Source organism: Scatophagus argus, chromosome 18 (assembly GCF_020382885.2).
Source record: "Scatophagus argus isolate fScaArg1 chromosome 18, fScaArg1.pri, whole genome shotgun sequence".
In the NCBI taxonomy this organism is placed as follows: Eukaryota; Metazoa; Chordata; class Actinopteri; family Scatophagidae; genus Scatophagus; species Scatophagus argus.
Window position 1 is genome coordinate 10924376 of NC_058510.1, and position 16902 is coordinate 10941277.

The window sequence follows — 16902 nt, forward strand, 5'->3', positions numbered from 1 at the left end:
AGAGGCATTAAAAGTAAAATATAAACAATTACCCAATTTCCCAGCACTTACTGGGCCTTGTCAGCATCTAAGTACATGGGAGATGTTTTCAAATGTATTAACAGGGGTAACAGGGTATCACTGTGTGTTTGCATTACTTTGTACATGCTAATACATACTCAGCTGCCAGTTTATTAAATACACCTAACGCAGTTCAATGGATCTTACCTTCATTAGGGTTACAGTTGTACATGTTTTTAATAGGGAAAAAGATGTCTATTGTGTAGCCTATAATCATTGACTTAAATGACTTTTTTATAATACAATAGAATTCAATAGCACCACAAACTACATCTTTCAAAGTGGCCATCCAGCTCAAAGTACCCCAGTGGAAGTTCTATTACATAATGCAATAAGTGGCATTTTCTTTTATTGCTGATGCACAGAGACCATTGAGAAAGAGACGGTGACCTGACAGCAGGTGTTCCAGCACATTACATGAACCTTGTTAATGTTCTCATCTTAACTGACTTGCAGGACAGTGACTAAGCAGGTGGCTGAGCAGCGTTTTGTTATTGGCAATGACACGACATGATGGCCGTTGATGGGAACATCAGCTGTAGTTGGGTGTTTGAACTTGTGGCGATGTGGAAGAAAGACGGCCTCTGTAGCCATCACATCAGCATGCCACCTTCTCAACATGTTAAATGCAAGACAACACAAGAGGCGGTCAAGTTTAGTGAACCACATTTTTCACCGGTATTTTGTTTCTTTGCTGAAACATTTAAGACAAATCAAGACTATTGTACTAAAACACATCGTGCCCTACTCTAGGTTATGTTTTTATTTGTTTCGTGTCAGTCATTTATTGATTTCTCTTGCATTCGAAATACTCTACTGCACTCTGCTTACTCTTACTTGGTAGAGTTTTCCTTGGTTCTTGCCTGCTCTTTGCCAGATTTGTTTGCCTGTTTTCACAATTGTGACACACAGACAGATATCACACATAATGTAGAGATGACACAACAGATTCCCAATCCCAGTAGATTTACATTGTTAACATGCATGATCCATGTATGTTTTATCTGTAATTTAGGATATTTAATTATGGTGAAAATGATGAAATGAGGAGTGATGGGAGTCTTAAGAAGAGACAAACATAACAAGAGCAAGATCCACATGCTCATGCCCACTTGTTCATTCAATCAACACTCAGTCACTTAATTTGCAGTTATCTTTCATTCCAAATCATCTTTCATTTCAGCACCCACCAGCTGGCTCCACACTGAGATTCAGTGGGTTGGTTACCTGCTAAAGTCTGTCCCTGTTGATACGATGGTGACGCAAGGCAGCCAGCTGTGGTGCAAGCAGAAGCTTTCCAGAGAGCTGTTGTGATGTTGGCTACCTCAGCTTTCAACTCTCCTGCCGTCTTCACCGAAACCAATTTTCTACTTTTGTTGTGACTTCTCTGTTTGTTGTGTCCATCCATCCAATGTTGTACCATGAGCTACAGATCTTCCGAGACCAAATTAGGCTTAGGATATTAAATTGAGAAGGTACATTTAATTTCTTTTGCATTTAAAAAAGGAAGTGTTATTTCCTGGAAACTACTCAGTCGTGCTTTAAAGTAGGCAAGATTTAAGCTTCTCTCACAGGTACTATTTGTTTCATTCTTCACACACAGCTACTTTTGTCATTTTTCAAGACTAACAAATTGAATGCCTTTGAGGAGTGTCCGAAAATGTGCGTCATTACCACCATTTCCGTGACCACACTCTGCTTTTCGTTGTGGCTACTCAGGATGCATAAATATTTCTGCCTTTAAATATGGGTGGATGAGACATTGTACAGCTTAGTTTGTTTGAAGCACATAGGACCTTAAATGTGACCTGTGCTGGACTGTGGATAATATCATATTTTATCCTATAAATACTGATTGTCATGCTAACATTAGCGTCTAACTTAAATGTCATGAAAACACAAACGCTGGTGCTCTGCTTCATGTGAGAATGGTAACACACCCACCTCCACAATATGGCGCCCAACTGGATGCCCCAAATAATTTTGTGCTAGACTGCTTTAGATAATTAGCTCTTGCTGTAAGGCAAGAGATATACAAATAGCACTTTAAAAAAGAAAGTAGGTGGATTCTATTATTGGACTAATGCAGTTAGTAAAAGAGCACCAAAAAGCGTCAGTGTGTAATTAACTTGTAATGTGTAGACAATAAAAATGCAAATGGGTGTGTGCACACGGGGGTCGATGCAGAGGGTGAAAGCTTGAGGGATTGATCCCCTTTGCCCATGAAGGTCAGGATCCCACGGGGTATCGATCACGTAAGATGTCAGAGCTCTCACTCAACACCGTGAAATCAGTTTACTGCATTCAGCACAGAGTACAAATACCAAACTCTGGTCTATTTTCCTGTATACACCAATCAGCCACAACATTAAAACCAACGACAGGCGAAGTGAATAAAAATAATCATATGTTTACAATGCAACGTTCTGTTGGGAAACTTTGGGTTTTGGCATTCATGTGGATGTTCTCTGACACACACTAAACATTGCATACAAAATCAAAACCAAGACAATTTTCTGTTATCACTAGAAGTGATCTGTTTCACATTACACGTGGGCATTATAAAAACAGTGACTAGTGTAGCTTTAAGATTGCTAACTATCAGCTTACTTTCCAAACTCATTTACCACAGGCTGCAATGAAGTCTCTAACTGTGTTTGTTAACTGGCAAACAAAAAAGAAAATGGGAATTACTTTCTGCAAACTGTAAACTGTACTGTAAATTATGGTTTGAATGTTGAATTATTATGCGAGTTGGCAGCTATGACGACTTGGAGAGCAACCTCATATTAACGGAGCACTCACTGAAATGAAAATGCCAAAATAAAATATCAGTAATGAGTCATCTGTCAGTGATGCAGTATAAACACATCAGCTTTTTGACTTAAAAAATGACTAGAACTCAAAACGTTAGCCGGTTCCGGTCAGGGAAAGAGATGGCGCTGAATTTCTGCCTTTTGTTATCACAGTTTCTTTGGAAAGTGCTTCCAGCTAAAGGGGGGAAAAATGACTTTCAGCCGTTTATTGCATCTGTCTCTATCTGAGTGGTGAATGAGACGGTGCAGCCTCGGGAATCATCCTGTCACAACAGAGCTCTCATGCTACATTTAATGTTTTGACATGAAATAGTGACAGCCATCCAGTCCGCCCATGCCCAGCTTTTTCTGGTCATCATCTCCTGCTCATTCTTCTTCTCCTCTTTTTTTCTTAACTAAAAAAAAAAAAACACCTTCAGAATGAGAGAGTGAGAGGAGGCACCGGTAGGAGGTGGGAGCAGAGAGGAGGAAGTGTGTTGTAATAGCAATGGATTCATTTTTACATGAAAGCCGACACTCACTGCCACATGGGAAGGGCAGCTTTCTGGAGGGAGGTAATGGTTTCTTCTTCTCCCACTACTCCCTGAGGTGGGCCAAGTGTAAATTACATCCAGCTCGGCCTCTGCACAGTCAAGACCAGAGCTGGCTGCTGCTTGCCTCCCACAATTCCCTTTCCTCCTCATCATCAGTTAGATCCTGATAGATATTCCCAACTTTCTTGATCACAAAGGGACTAATCAGAAAGGGAATAGCCTACGTACATGTGGTGATGCCATCTATATTTGGTCTCTGCATTGTCAACTTAGCCACCATATGTTATGAGAGATTCTCCAGCACTTTGTAGAAGGAAGGAGAGAAGCAGGGTATGATGGCTGAAAATGCAAACAGCAACCCTCCAGACTCACTTAAGTCAGATTGAAAGTGTCAGAACAGCTTGGATGAAATCCAGAGCATAGCAAGTGAGAGAAATAGCTGGCAGATTGTGTTTCATGGCCTGTCAGGTCAGGACACATTATCCCCTGGCCATACTGTTTTTCATTAGCCCCATGATGTGCTGTGAAGCCCTTCCTGCCTACCTGCCATGCGAGGCAAAGCCCTGAGTTGTGCTGAGGCGAAACCTCGAACCATCAAGACAATGCTGAGATTGGACAGGTGAAAAGACAAGGAACGAGTGAAGGGGGAATCGTACCCAAGGTTTACTGGTCGGAAAGCCACAAAGGATTATCAGAGCAATTTCATAATTTTTGTGTTTGTAAAATTTTCCAGGTCAGTAAAACAACAGTCTTTGTTAACACAAACATGTGCTGTCTTGCGTGGAACAATTAAGGCAGAAGTAGTGTGAAACTCCTCTGGTTGGAGATCAGTATAGATGACCAGGGTGTGCAAAGCCTTGACAATCTGATACTTTACATCCTTTTAGCTGCTATCAGCAGTTGATACTGATCTCTTCAAACAATAACCACAATTAACCATCTAATTGTACATGTGCAGCATTAAAACCAAACTCTTTTACTATGACAGGAAGCACGTCAAAAAATGGTCATGTTAAGTGTTATATAAGGCTCAGATAGGTTGTTTAGAAGGTAAATGTACAAAGGTATATGTTTGTTGGAGGACTCCTTGGTTAAAGTTCAACTCAGTTTCATAGTAAAAAAAAAACATTTGTTCAAGTATTAGTTCAAACACTGCTGAATAAGCCTGTCACCACCAGATATACACGTCTCTCTCCCTCTGTATCATCTCTGTATTTGAATTTCCCACAATGGTGTGCTTTAGCAAAGCTCAGGTTTGCCAGAGCAGCAGTGGGGAGCAACCACGGCGGCAGAGTGGGCTACAGTCATGAACTACAGGCTACAGCATACAGGAGCACAGTGGAGCCTGTGTGTCAAATGACATGCACTTCGAAAAATTCCATATGAAGTAGTATTTTTTTAATAGTGAAGCTTAACAGACCAGAATACAGCTGCTAAACGTGCTGCAATACTTGTCACATTTTCAGCAGTGTATGATGTATGTGTTTTCACAAACAAAATTGTTATTATTGCTATTGAAACAATGACCATTGAATATCACAATCATGTTTGTATGGGTTAAACAGAAGAACATCTGGGTAGTCAATATGAGCAGTGAGAGTGAAGAGACATAGAAAAGAGAGCACAGAACACAGAAATTCATCATTTCATCAAGATCATTATCACTTTAGTCTGATGTGGTGCAAAAACACCACAGCAATGACTATTTAGTGCAAAAGTTGTTGCCAAAATTAGAAATAGAGCCTTGCAGATTACCAGTTTTACACAAGTTTACATTAATGAATGCATAAACAGTAGAGCAGGAGGCGTGACATGTCTCGCTGGGGAGAGCATGCAGGGAGAGAACTCGTGCTGTCTCTGGGGTAACCTGCACTGGTACACACACAGATGGGAAGGAAGTAGGAAAAACAAGCCTCATACGTTTCATTCAGTGTGTTTACACAAAGTATTGGTTATTGTTACCTTTCTGCAGTGACCTGATTTCTTAAACATCAAAGATAATAGAACCTGGTTTCCCCCATCAGGGCAAGAGATTGACAGAAGCCTGCCTTATACTGCACACCTAGATGTCTTCTGGATTTGTTGGACATGTATATGTATGATACAGTTTTAATATGTTTGGATGGATATTGGACTGAAGCTGATAATTACTGAGTCAGTTTCCACAGTTGAACAGCAAATTTTAAACATTTGAAAAGAAGGAAGAAAACACAGGAAGAACTAATTTCTCCTGCTAGAGAAATGGTTCTTGAAGCTTTGAAATCATACAAATGGGCAACCAATGAAAGTTTGGCTACTGTAAGCCTCCTCCAAAACAGCTTCAGTGCTCTTTGGCATTGATTCTCCAAGTCTCCAAAAGACGTTGCCACATTTGGTGTCAGTCCATAGTTTGATTGAGGTCTAACTGCAAAAACCACAGAATATGATTCATATCATTTTTAAATCATCCAAAATTGGTGACACTTTGCACCGTGTACAGAAGTACATTTTTAAATTTGTCTTCTGTTTTTATTTTGTAACCACCATCGGCATGATGGTGCAGTAGTTAGCAGTGTCGCCTCACAGCAAGTGGGTTTTGGGTTCAAATCCCAGTCTGGGTGCATCTGCTCGGAGTTTGCATGTTCTCCCTGTGCCAGCGTGGGTTTTCTCCAGGTACTTCGGCTTCCTCCAACAGCCCCCAAAACATGCACATTAGGTTAATTGACTACTGTACATTGCCCCTAGTGTGACTGTCTGTCTTTGTGTGTCAGCCCTGCTATTGACTGGTGACCAGTCCAAGGTGAATCCCGCCTCTCGTCCGTAGTCAGCTGGGAGAGGCTCCAGCATCCCCACAAGCCTGACAGACAAAGCAGGCATAGAAAATGGATGAAATTGGACATAAGAGTTTTAGGAGCTGATGCTACTGATGTGGGCTACAGTTTGATTTGTACGCGTGCTTTATGAAGTGGTTTGGTTTGGATAGATTTGGGCACAAAAAGTTTCTTACTGTTTGCGGAGCTTCCATGTGATCAAGGTTTGTAAATGATAGTGATTTTCAGAAAACCACACTGACTTTCAAATGGGAAAGAAACAGCAGTCTGGAAACTAATCTAACCACACTGAATCCTATCTGTTGTTTCTTTTTGGGAGACCAGTTTTGCATGTAATCACAGTGCATAGGAGGCCACTCTACAACACTACTTCCTGCCATAACCTGTTCTCTACCAATGATCTTCTGCAAAGTATTGTGTGACACACAAGCTGCGGTTCAGATAAACCAATGAGATTCTAAATATTTTACCATGACAAGTAAAACTGCTTTTTGCATTTCCCCTATCGATGTGAGGTACCTATCAGAGTGTCATTAGACAAGCGGAGGCCAGGTGGCACCACAATGCAACACCTCTGGCACATGAGTCTTGTGTGAATGTGCTGCTGTCTTGACTGAAGGAGATGGTGGCATCTCAAAAAACAAGTAGCAATAGAAATCCAAACTCCGTCCTTTCACTCCCGTCTAAGCCTCCCCAGCGGCGTCAATAGGAAGCTGCAAAGAGACAAATGCAGGGCTGGCAAGCTAATCCAAGGATCACATTGTGAATCACAAATGCCCCTCATCTCCACAGCCAGATGGAAATAGCCGGCTTTGGTGCTGCCATAATATCACCTCTCTCCTTCTGCCCTCCTTGTTCCTCCCCTTTCATTTCAAAGCAGGGGGGGGGGACTGAAGTTATTGCATGTGACACAATCGGGAGAAAAAGGATAAAGAGGCTGCGTTACACCGCAAAGCTGAATGGCATGGGAGTGGGATGAGATGTATCTCCTGCTGCTTAATAACAGTGGAATTATTTAAAATAGAAGCAGCAGCAGCGGCAGAATATTTCTGAATCTATATTTAGATTGGGAGCGATGTGTCTCACCCTCGCAGCCACGGCTCATGTGGGATTCATGGGTGGGGGGGGGGGGTGCATGGAAATGCATCAGGGTGGAGATCAATCTAGCGTGCTGCACAGAGCCAAGCAGAAAGATGCTGTTCTCACATGATTGGGCTGAGATATTTCATCAAAGTCTTGTTCACAGTGACCATTTTGGCATAACAGCACAGAATAATCTAACTGAATTTCAATACATCAAAAGCACTGAGATGAGGAAGGATTTATACAGTAAGCTACAAAGTTAAGTTCCTTTTGTAGAACCTTTTTTACAAGCATTCTATTTTTAGCATCACTACACCAGCTGGATACAGGATTATCATCTCCTGTTCATTCATTCACAAACCAAGAACCTGACTACCAGCTTGCTTTCACACAGCAAATTTCAAACAGTGCTGCTTTCCAGGACTTTGTTGCTGCAAATTGCATTGATTAGCTGATTCTAAATCAGCTAGCTTTAATTACATTCACCCTTGCATTGCTTCGCTAAGCATATAGCTCCACATGATTGCAAGTAAATTGCAGTTAGCCAATGCCCAAGCACCCTTGAGGAAAACATGATGGAAGATTCATGGAAATCAGTGGTATGTGGGTGCTGGGAAGAGTCTGGTCATCTGGAAAGAATAATGAGGTGCTTCCACAAATGGACAACAGCGCCACTGTTTGTTGAGTGGATGAAATATTACATGGATTGATACTGTTATTGTACATGTACATGTGTACACGCCATTATACTATATTCAATCATTCATTTAGTTTGAGAGAGAAACTGGAAAAACAAGTCTCAGATCAGTAGCGGTCAGAATATGAATAAAGAGGAAAAAGTCCCAAAGTCAAATAAATGGTAAAAGAGTTTATTCTGTGTGAAGGTCTGAATGAGTTCAGTCTGTTTGAAGCAGCATGAGAGGCTGGTCAACAGATGGTGGTGCTGCTGGGGCTGCTGAGTTCATTGGCCTGCTCTGTGTACAGTTAGCAGGGGGTCACCAACAAGCCCTGGGATGTTTGTCTCTGCCGATCCTGTTATATCACACACACACACTTTGGCTGTGAAAACACTGCTTATCACAGCTCCATGCAGCTGTCAAAAAAACAAAAAAAACGGCATGATTTATGCACTGGAGTTTGTACTATCTGACAAGGCAAACAATCCTTCTCTGTACCGCTGTTGGAGATATGAAACTTTGTTCTGAGCTCTGATTCTGTTTTAGATGAACGAGTGACAGTGTGAGCTGAAGGTCAAACTGAATGCCAACCTTCAGTCAAGGAGAAGATTGTTGTTTTCAACTCGAAGGAGCATGAGGATTATCAGCAAACACGTCAAGAAATGAGCACATGAAAGGATGGGAGCCTGCTTGCACACACACACACACACACACATACTGAGACCAGCAAGTGTCTCAAGCTTACCGGAAAGTAGAGAAGCACAGCTCCACACAGGATGGCCTCCAGTAGGACCAGACCTGATGCTCTGATACTCTGGCAGAAAAGAAACATACACCAATTTTTACACTTCATATTTATTCATCACATACTTAAACCCACAAGGTTTAAATATAACATTAACAGTCTATTTCAACATAAAGTTATTAGAGATAACACATTCAGTGGACATGGAGCCACGAGTGTTAACTTGGAATAATGTTTTGGCCACCTGGAAAATCTATGTCCAATTTTCATTCTTCTTTTAGGTCAGCTTTGGTGTCTAGCAACTCCTGAGGGAAATGTCAGGCTCCTCGGTGGCAAAATGTTAAAATACTGCATATTCACGAGCTAGTTTTTAACCTTTGCAACTGTGTAACTGTGTACTTTTGTAACTGTGCTGCTGTTTGGAACCAGACCCGGCATCATGGGTGGGCCACAGGGGGAATCGGCTCAGTTTCTGACAATTACTGGTCATCTTCCATACTGTTGTTGAGTTGTGTGTAACAATGTAAACGATGTCAAATTCTCAAGTTACTTTGATGCTTCGTGGGTAGCATGGTGGTGCAGTGGTTAGTACTGTCGCCTCACAGCAAGAGTTTCTCTGGGTACTGCAGCTTCCTCCCGCAATCCCAAAAACATGCACATTAGGTTAATTAGCTACTCTACATCGCCTCTAGGTGTGAGTATGCGAGCATGCGTGATTGTCTGTGCTTGTGTGTTCGCCCTGCGATTGTCTGGCGATCATACCAGGGTGAACCCCACCTCTCACCCATTGTCAGCTGGGGTAGGCTCCAGCCCCCTTCAACCCTGGTATAGGTTGCAGGTGGTATAGGAAATGGATGGATGGCTGATGCTTTGTTTAAGCCACCATCTGGCTGGCTTGATTATGTAGACAGTCGCATTTGAAATAAAACGTCCATCATTTGAAAGGAAAATTTCAAGAATATTTGAAGATAATTTACATAATTATAGTCTCTTAAGTCCAAAATCTGTGCATTTCAATATAGTTTTTTTTTTTCCTTTCTACAAAATGAACATAGGGCAGTTTGAAATCTAACTTTTAAAATGTCCTTCATATTACAGGAGGTCTAAAGAAGTCTGAAACAGCAGGATAACATACTAAGAGGATTTAAAAGCAGAATGGAGCTTTCTTCTTTGTTGGTTGAGGGAGAACAAAGACCAGTGAAACTCCTGCCTCAAGGACTTTTTATAGGAAGTTTCACCATTTCAGACAGTTTGCATGCACCTCTTGTGTAAGATATTTAACGACATATCTTCCTCTAATTGAAATGATGCCTGAGGGGGCTTTCAGAGAGCAGACAACAACAGTGCCCCCCATTTCGACATACATACAAAGGACACACGAGCCACAGCCGTGGATGGGTGATGTTTACTGTATCTTGTTTAAGATATTTAAAAACCATAAGCATGCCACCCAAAGGAACTCGCTAGTTTCAAATAAACGTTTTAATTTATCAGAAGGTCTGTGAAAAGCTTTGAAACTAAGCTCTTAAACTTAGTTTGATAAGATTAATGAGGATTACATAAATGGGGATTACATAATTATGACAAAGCCCTGGAGTATCTAAAAGTTTCATTTGCTTTATTAATGGAAGCGATCCATTGTTCAGCTATGGTTGATATGCTGGCGGAGTCTTCAGGTATGTGGGAGATAGAGCAGCTAGATGTTCCTCTGTCAGGAGTGCGCTGAATCTTGAGGCTTAACCTCGCAGGCCTAATGCTAAAGACAAAGCCTTCAATTAAGACAATTAATTGACAGTAGCAACTAAAAGCTCAGAGGATTTCATAAGTTCAATCAAAAGTTTACTTGAGTAGAAAAGTGAACTTAGTAACTTAGCAGATGCATTACTATCACCAACTTTAATTTAAATTGTAAATATACAGTGTCATCACACTCACATTTGACAGGGTTAAATCTTTTTCATTTTCAGTAGAAGCAGCAAGAATTTGTTGGCAAGACTTTAGCAAATAGTAACAGAGAAACACACACTCCTAAGTTGTAGCACCATACCACACTATTGATTCCATAGTGACTTGATACTTTGCTGAAGTGCTGAAGTCCATATGTGGTGAATGTGCTGTATCTGAATCTTTGCTCTCCATACAGAGCGTTAAGTTTTGCTTGTGAATGAACTGATGAACTGAAAATGTCATCGCTTTTAAAATTATTCACGAAAGGGATTAAAATAGACGCAAATGACTTTGTCAGCCAAGTACAAACCTCCGAACTGAATCAACACGTGTCACTGTCACATACATGTTAAACATTAAACACAGATTTGGTCTTTAGAAAGTTGTGTGCCTATATTAACACTCTGTGGATCTGAATGATGAAGTTATGAGTGGCCTGATGTGTAAATCAGAATATATGCTGTACTGATCTCATTTACACTCAGTGGTTGCAATCCACAACTTTCTGATTTTTTTCTGAAGTTGATTTGATCACTTGTTGATGATCCAAAGGGCTTTGATGATCATACAGCCCACAAAACTTCAAACAGGTAACTGATGTCAGGTCGTAATTGTGAATTGAATCTGTGTCTTTGTCTGTTATGGCTGCGATTTTAAACTTTCACTTTTAACGAGGACAAAAAATGGCCGACTGTTGTGTGGTGCTCTCTCTTGCAGATTTTAATCATGTGAGAATAAAAAAGAACATAGTTTTAGGGTCAGTGCAATGCCCGTGTGGTCTTATTAATCACTCACAAATAAAGCCAAATTAAATGGATCAAACTCCACCAGGGAATGTTAGCTGTGATTGTGTACACATACCTTATTCCTGCGAAAGTGGTAGATGAGTACCATGCTAATGAAGACAATCAGCAAGCAGAGGCACTGGAAGGAGAGCACGGCCATGCGAAGAGCGCCGTCCTCTCGGGCCACGCACGGGGTGTCGTCCTTGCAGTAGGCGCAGCCCTGCTGGCATGGCAGGCAGTCATTGGACGACCCCTCGTCAGCATTGGGACCACTTTCTGCAGCTTTTCCCTTTCTCCCCATCTCTGTCAAAAACAAGATTGAGACATGGAGGAGGTTAATCTCTAAGGCGCGAAATCTCAGCGACCAAATCATAATCTTTCTGTCACTGATCAACAAGCTTATCAACCCTCAGCAGATTTGATCAGTTTTGTGCTCAGTGATTCATAACCAGGGGTGCTTGTATCCCAGGGGGTAGCCTAAATATGGAAAGATGGGGTGGAGAAGCTCAGACAATTCAATTCACATTCAACTTGTAAATATGTATTTCCAGAAGTATCCCATTTTGTCATGCAGTTGTTGGTTTTCACACAATGTTAATTTATAATTTCCATGAAACAAAGGCTGTGAGGCAACAACTGTCTCTTTCCCAGTTACTGAATTTTCCTCTGGATCTGCTGCAGTATTAAAAGATAAAGGAGATGAAGTGCTTCTATGACAGACTGAAGTATCCTGACTATATCCCTTATCCCTCTCTGACCTTACAAGGATTCATCGACATTGTGTCAACACAAGGGAGATGGATCTATATGTGTGAACATGAAAAGTCAACACCGCTGCACCCCGTTCACTCACTGGCATATCATACAAGGCTGATAACTGTGGCATCTATAGAAAAAAGCACACAGAGGACATGCCAGAACCTTGTCATTTCATTCTGGCAAGGACAGAGGCGATGGGAAGTCTCAAGGTAGAGCAGGTTGTGCTGAAACCATTAAAATACAATATAAGGCACAAGATCTGGATAGTGAAAGCAAATCTATTCATGAACTACCATTGAGGCTGAGATTTAAACTATGAACACTAACTACTTCAAAGGAGGTGCTCTGTTGCAAAAATTTGAGGAGTTTGGTCACACCGGACAGCAGTGGGGCCAAAAAAAAAGAACTCCTGGTAAAATCCTTCCAGGGCAAACTAAGATAAAACCCAAACAAACCCAGGGGACAACAAGAAGCTATTGGTTTGTATAGAAATCCCCAGAGAGATGCCCATATGGTTGGACAGATAACGAATGGTGGACTTATATAGAGCTTTTATGGAGGCTTTATTGGAAACAGCCATTGTCTCAGAGATTTGCAGGGATTTTGCCTTTAAAAAGAAACTGGCCTATTTTTCAAAGCTATGACTCTGCACATCATTGATCCCTTCAAAAGGACTACTTATCTCTGTAGCAATGAGTCATATCCTTTAGCCCATCCTCATTGGTTTGTTTCTCCTGCGGTTGACTGACAGTAACAGCTATAGTAACTTATCCCACAAATTCACATGCAAGATTCACAATGGAAGATCACTGGGAAACAAAAGAAAGTAAGTTGCACTGGCTTTCTCTGCAAAGGAGTGTCAAGGATGTCCCCTTGTGGATTAACAGGCTTGTTATTGGCCCCATGGTGGGCCAGACTGCAGCACTACGCCTCGCTAACAGGCTTGCCTCTCCCCTCTATTATTGTGTTGTCAAAGACACACGCGTGCACACACACACACACATAGGCTGAGCTTTCATGCAGACTTGCATACACGAACACGTGAGCTTGTGTGTACTCACAGCACAGCAAACAGCACAAGCAGGCAGAAGCAGACAGCACAGATATTTAAAGAAACTGTTGAGCTTTTTGCTCCTTTCTGTGCATGAAGGGAAAATATTCTAGAGTGAAAAATGGGGACATTAAGATGATGTGAAAACAATGTAAAGAAGGTAAGTTGGTGAGAAAAGGGGTAAAACCGACAGACACAGAGGTACATGGTGTATGAGGGGAGGCAAAATGAAATGGCAATGGAGAGCGGTGGAGGGCAAGTGAAAACCACCAGGGTTCTGCATCTGCGAAAGGCTTTTTTAATTAACTTGCAGCAGACAGAATAAACTGGGAAAGTAACTACCATTAAAAAGATATTTCCCATCTTGAATCTGATTAGCCTCCCCAGGTACTGGGGCTACTTCAGTTTTCAGACAGGGCAGTAACACGTGTCTCATATAAGAGGGGTTATACAGACAGAATCACCGCGACGTTGCCGTGAGAACGATCTCGCTTGAAGGGAGACGGGAAGTGTCGAAACTTGTTTATTTGAACTGTTTGACATTTATGCAGTGTTTGTTATATGCACTGTGTTGCTTTGTGAGCATCTTTTCCAAAGGCAAAATTAACATGGGCATGGAGCTACATGAAGAAGAGACCTTTTAGTTGCATTTTGCTATTGATTTAATTAACTGTTGGGTCTCCTGACATAACTTATATTATAATTTGTGAATATTTTAGAAATAAAACTTAACTGAGATAAATTAAAGTGAAAACCACAGAATGATTGATATATACACACACACACACCCATATATATATATATATATATAGAGAGAGAGAGAGAGAGAGTTTCCGACTTACTTGTAAAGCCATTGACAGATACTCTGTTGGGGTGGTAGAATCCTCTCTTGCAGTGACACTTGTATTTGTCCAAGACAAATCCATGACCGTGGATTGGCGAACACTGTGGAAAGAGAAAACCAAAAAAATATATAATCAACTACACAGAGAAGACAATGGGTTTGAGCTGTTGTTGTTGCTGTTGTTATTGTAGACATAAATTCACAATACCAATATTGAGAGGATATTTATAAAAAATTTTAAAATAAATAACGCCAGTAGTTGAATATTATCATAAGCGCATTATTAACACAATATCAACATTTCACATTTCAATATCACATTTATCATGAATATTACAACACCCCTACAATGGATGCAATTTGATTTTAAATTACATGAAATAATACTAAGTTGAAAGCATCAGCATCTTGTAATGCGGACTGAAAAGACACCAATATCATAGCAGTTAAAACACATCAATGCTAAAGCAAAAACTAAAGCCTGCAGCTGAAAATCTGTGAACACAATGTGGGATCAAATGTCTTGTGGGAGGGACAAGGGTCTAATTGTTTGACTTGTGAAATCTCTGTCTCTGTCTGAATGTGCCTTCTCACCATTCAATATTAAATTAGTGAAGCTTCTTCCATTTGATTGGAAGTCTGATAGGAAACAGACCGAGGGGGTGAAAAACACGAGGGGCGTCCGGGGGGCATCCTCGGCAGAGTTTGTGTGCTGTTTGCCAAATTACAAGATGTAATTAATATCTAAATTAAGAACAGACTTATTTGCATGATTAAAGGAGACCTATTAATTCTATTTCTTACGGGAATGAGATTGCATCTTCTCTTCTGTATGAACACATATGGGTCTCTCCCCAAAAGGCTCAGATTTTTCTTGCTGTCTCACTAAAGCGACATAATGTACGTCTTATTTCCACACAACCTGAGCATGTTTTTCTGAGAGACGATAATGACTTATGAATCACAAGAAGCGACGAGGGGCCCAGAATAGCTACAGTACTTCAGCTGACACTTGACACTCTATGAAGTGTTTGTGACCCGACTGTCTAGAGGCAAGGCCAGTGGCAGCGTCTAAATGAAGCATCAGTCACTGTGATGCTCCTCACAGCGGACTGGACTCTGCACGTCTTAAGAGGCAGCTATTTCTGACTACATCTCAAGGTCCTTGGTGAGGTCTGAATGTTTTTTTCTCAGTCTGAGAGAGTAGGCCCTCAATCTAAGCCTTGGAGAGGCCAGCCGGGGCTCAAAAGCACAAGGTAATTACCAGGTTGCTATTCAGTGAATAAGTTCCTCAAACTAATTCCACTGAAGAGACCAAAGCATTTAAAGTGGCACTACAATAATCTGTTGAAGATGGCTCCTCGTTCCAGTGGTGACAGCCTTGAAAAAGGTCCTTTTGATCTTAAAAATCGTGAACCTGTCTTCAGTAGTTTGGAACTTCGTACTTAGTCTTTAATGAAAGCATTTATTATATGTTTAAACATTAACCCAGATATGCATCACCAGATCAGTATTGTGGCTCTCTATCAATGGTAAATAAAGGGTCACAACAACATCCATCTTTCCTTGATTAAGTTCATATTTTTCACATAAGCAACCAGAAAATGTTTTGCCACGTTGGGTGCATCCAGTCCAATACTGCCTTATGGCCAAGCTTTGGAGCAATGAGAAAGAGCGTTTAGATAATCTTGTGGATTATTATAAAAGGTTTAAATAAGACCACTTTTAAATGGTGGAAGCAATCCAAGCTTAATGAGTGTTTGTATTTAATACCTGCAACAAATTTGCCTGTTAGTGCTGCTTAGTTTAGATTAGATTACAGCAGTTAGATTCAGTTCAGTACGTCCTGTTATACATCAATCATATGAATCCTGTAGGATGGATATTCCACCACTGGTGCCTCTCCTTTTGATTTAGGCTTCTGAGTTGTTCATAAAAATATGCCTGGTGCAACTTAAAATGAGAACTAAGTGCAACGTGAGTCAGATAACTGATCTCAACTCTGACTCCCCAAAAGATGTCTCTTCAGGACAGGTGGAGCGTGCTACAGCCACTGCCTGCCACTCTCAATATGCCCACCCCACAGAGACACTGGAAGAAATTGTCCAAGACAGGTGTGTGTGTGTGTGTGAGAGAGAGAGAGAAAGAGAGAGAGAGAGTATGCATATTTGTGTGAGACAAGGAGAGCCAGAAATAGCCCTGGCAGCGCATCCTACTCCTGCCTGCTGTGGAGATTGATGCAGGTGCTTGGATGTTGAATGGTAGAGCAGCCCAGACAATGCAGCCTGCCTCCCAGCTACCTGCCATCAGTTACACGTGATCTTAGCGGCAGCAGTCCAGCCAGGGAGCAGGCTCATATCCACAGGCGCAAATAAGGAACTTTTGGTCCTAATCTGTAAAGGTCGGCACAAAGGAATGAGGATCTGAGGAGGAACCTCAATGTCGATGTTGATTGTCAAAGTGTAGGGTTACCAAGATGACTGATTAATTGATTTCTGGTCAATTTGTTCTCACAAACTGTTGATTCAAGAAAAAAAGTAATGAAATGGCAACTTAAAGATGTCAACGTGCATTTTTATGAGTGAGTCCCCGTTTTGTTTGCCAGGGGTACAGGTGCTAGTAATGGAAGAACTGCGGCAATACATAAGAATGTACGAAAAAGACTGAAAGCTAGCAAACATGAATGCAAACAGTGACTGACATGTAAAGCCTCCGTGATACATTTAATGTCTTTTGGATGAAGAAAACAGAATATAACTTTGTATGTCTAAAAGAAAACTCCACAGGGCATC

General features: G+C 41.2%; 1 protein-coding gene across 1 annotated transcript in view; it reads right to left on the minus strand.

Moving 5' to 3' along the window:
• Positions 1-16902, minus strand: part of gpr158a (G protein-coupled receptor 158a) — a 60859-nt gene that overhangs the window by 17510 nt on the left and 26447 nt on the right. Inside the window, exons 3-5 of the mRNA XM_046371795.1 lie at positions 14109-14211; positions 11533-11759; positions 8725-8793 (exon numbers count right to left, since the gene is read on the minus strand). Coding sequence (XP_046227751.1) covers positions 8725-8793; positions 11533-11759; positions 14109-14211 — 399 coding nt within the window. The remainder of the gene's footprint in view (positions 1-8724; positions 8794-11532; positions 11760-14108; positions 14212-16902) is intronic.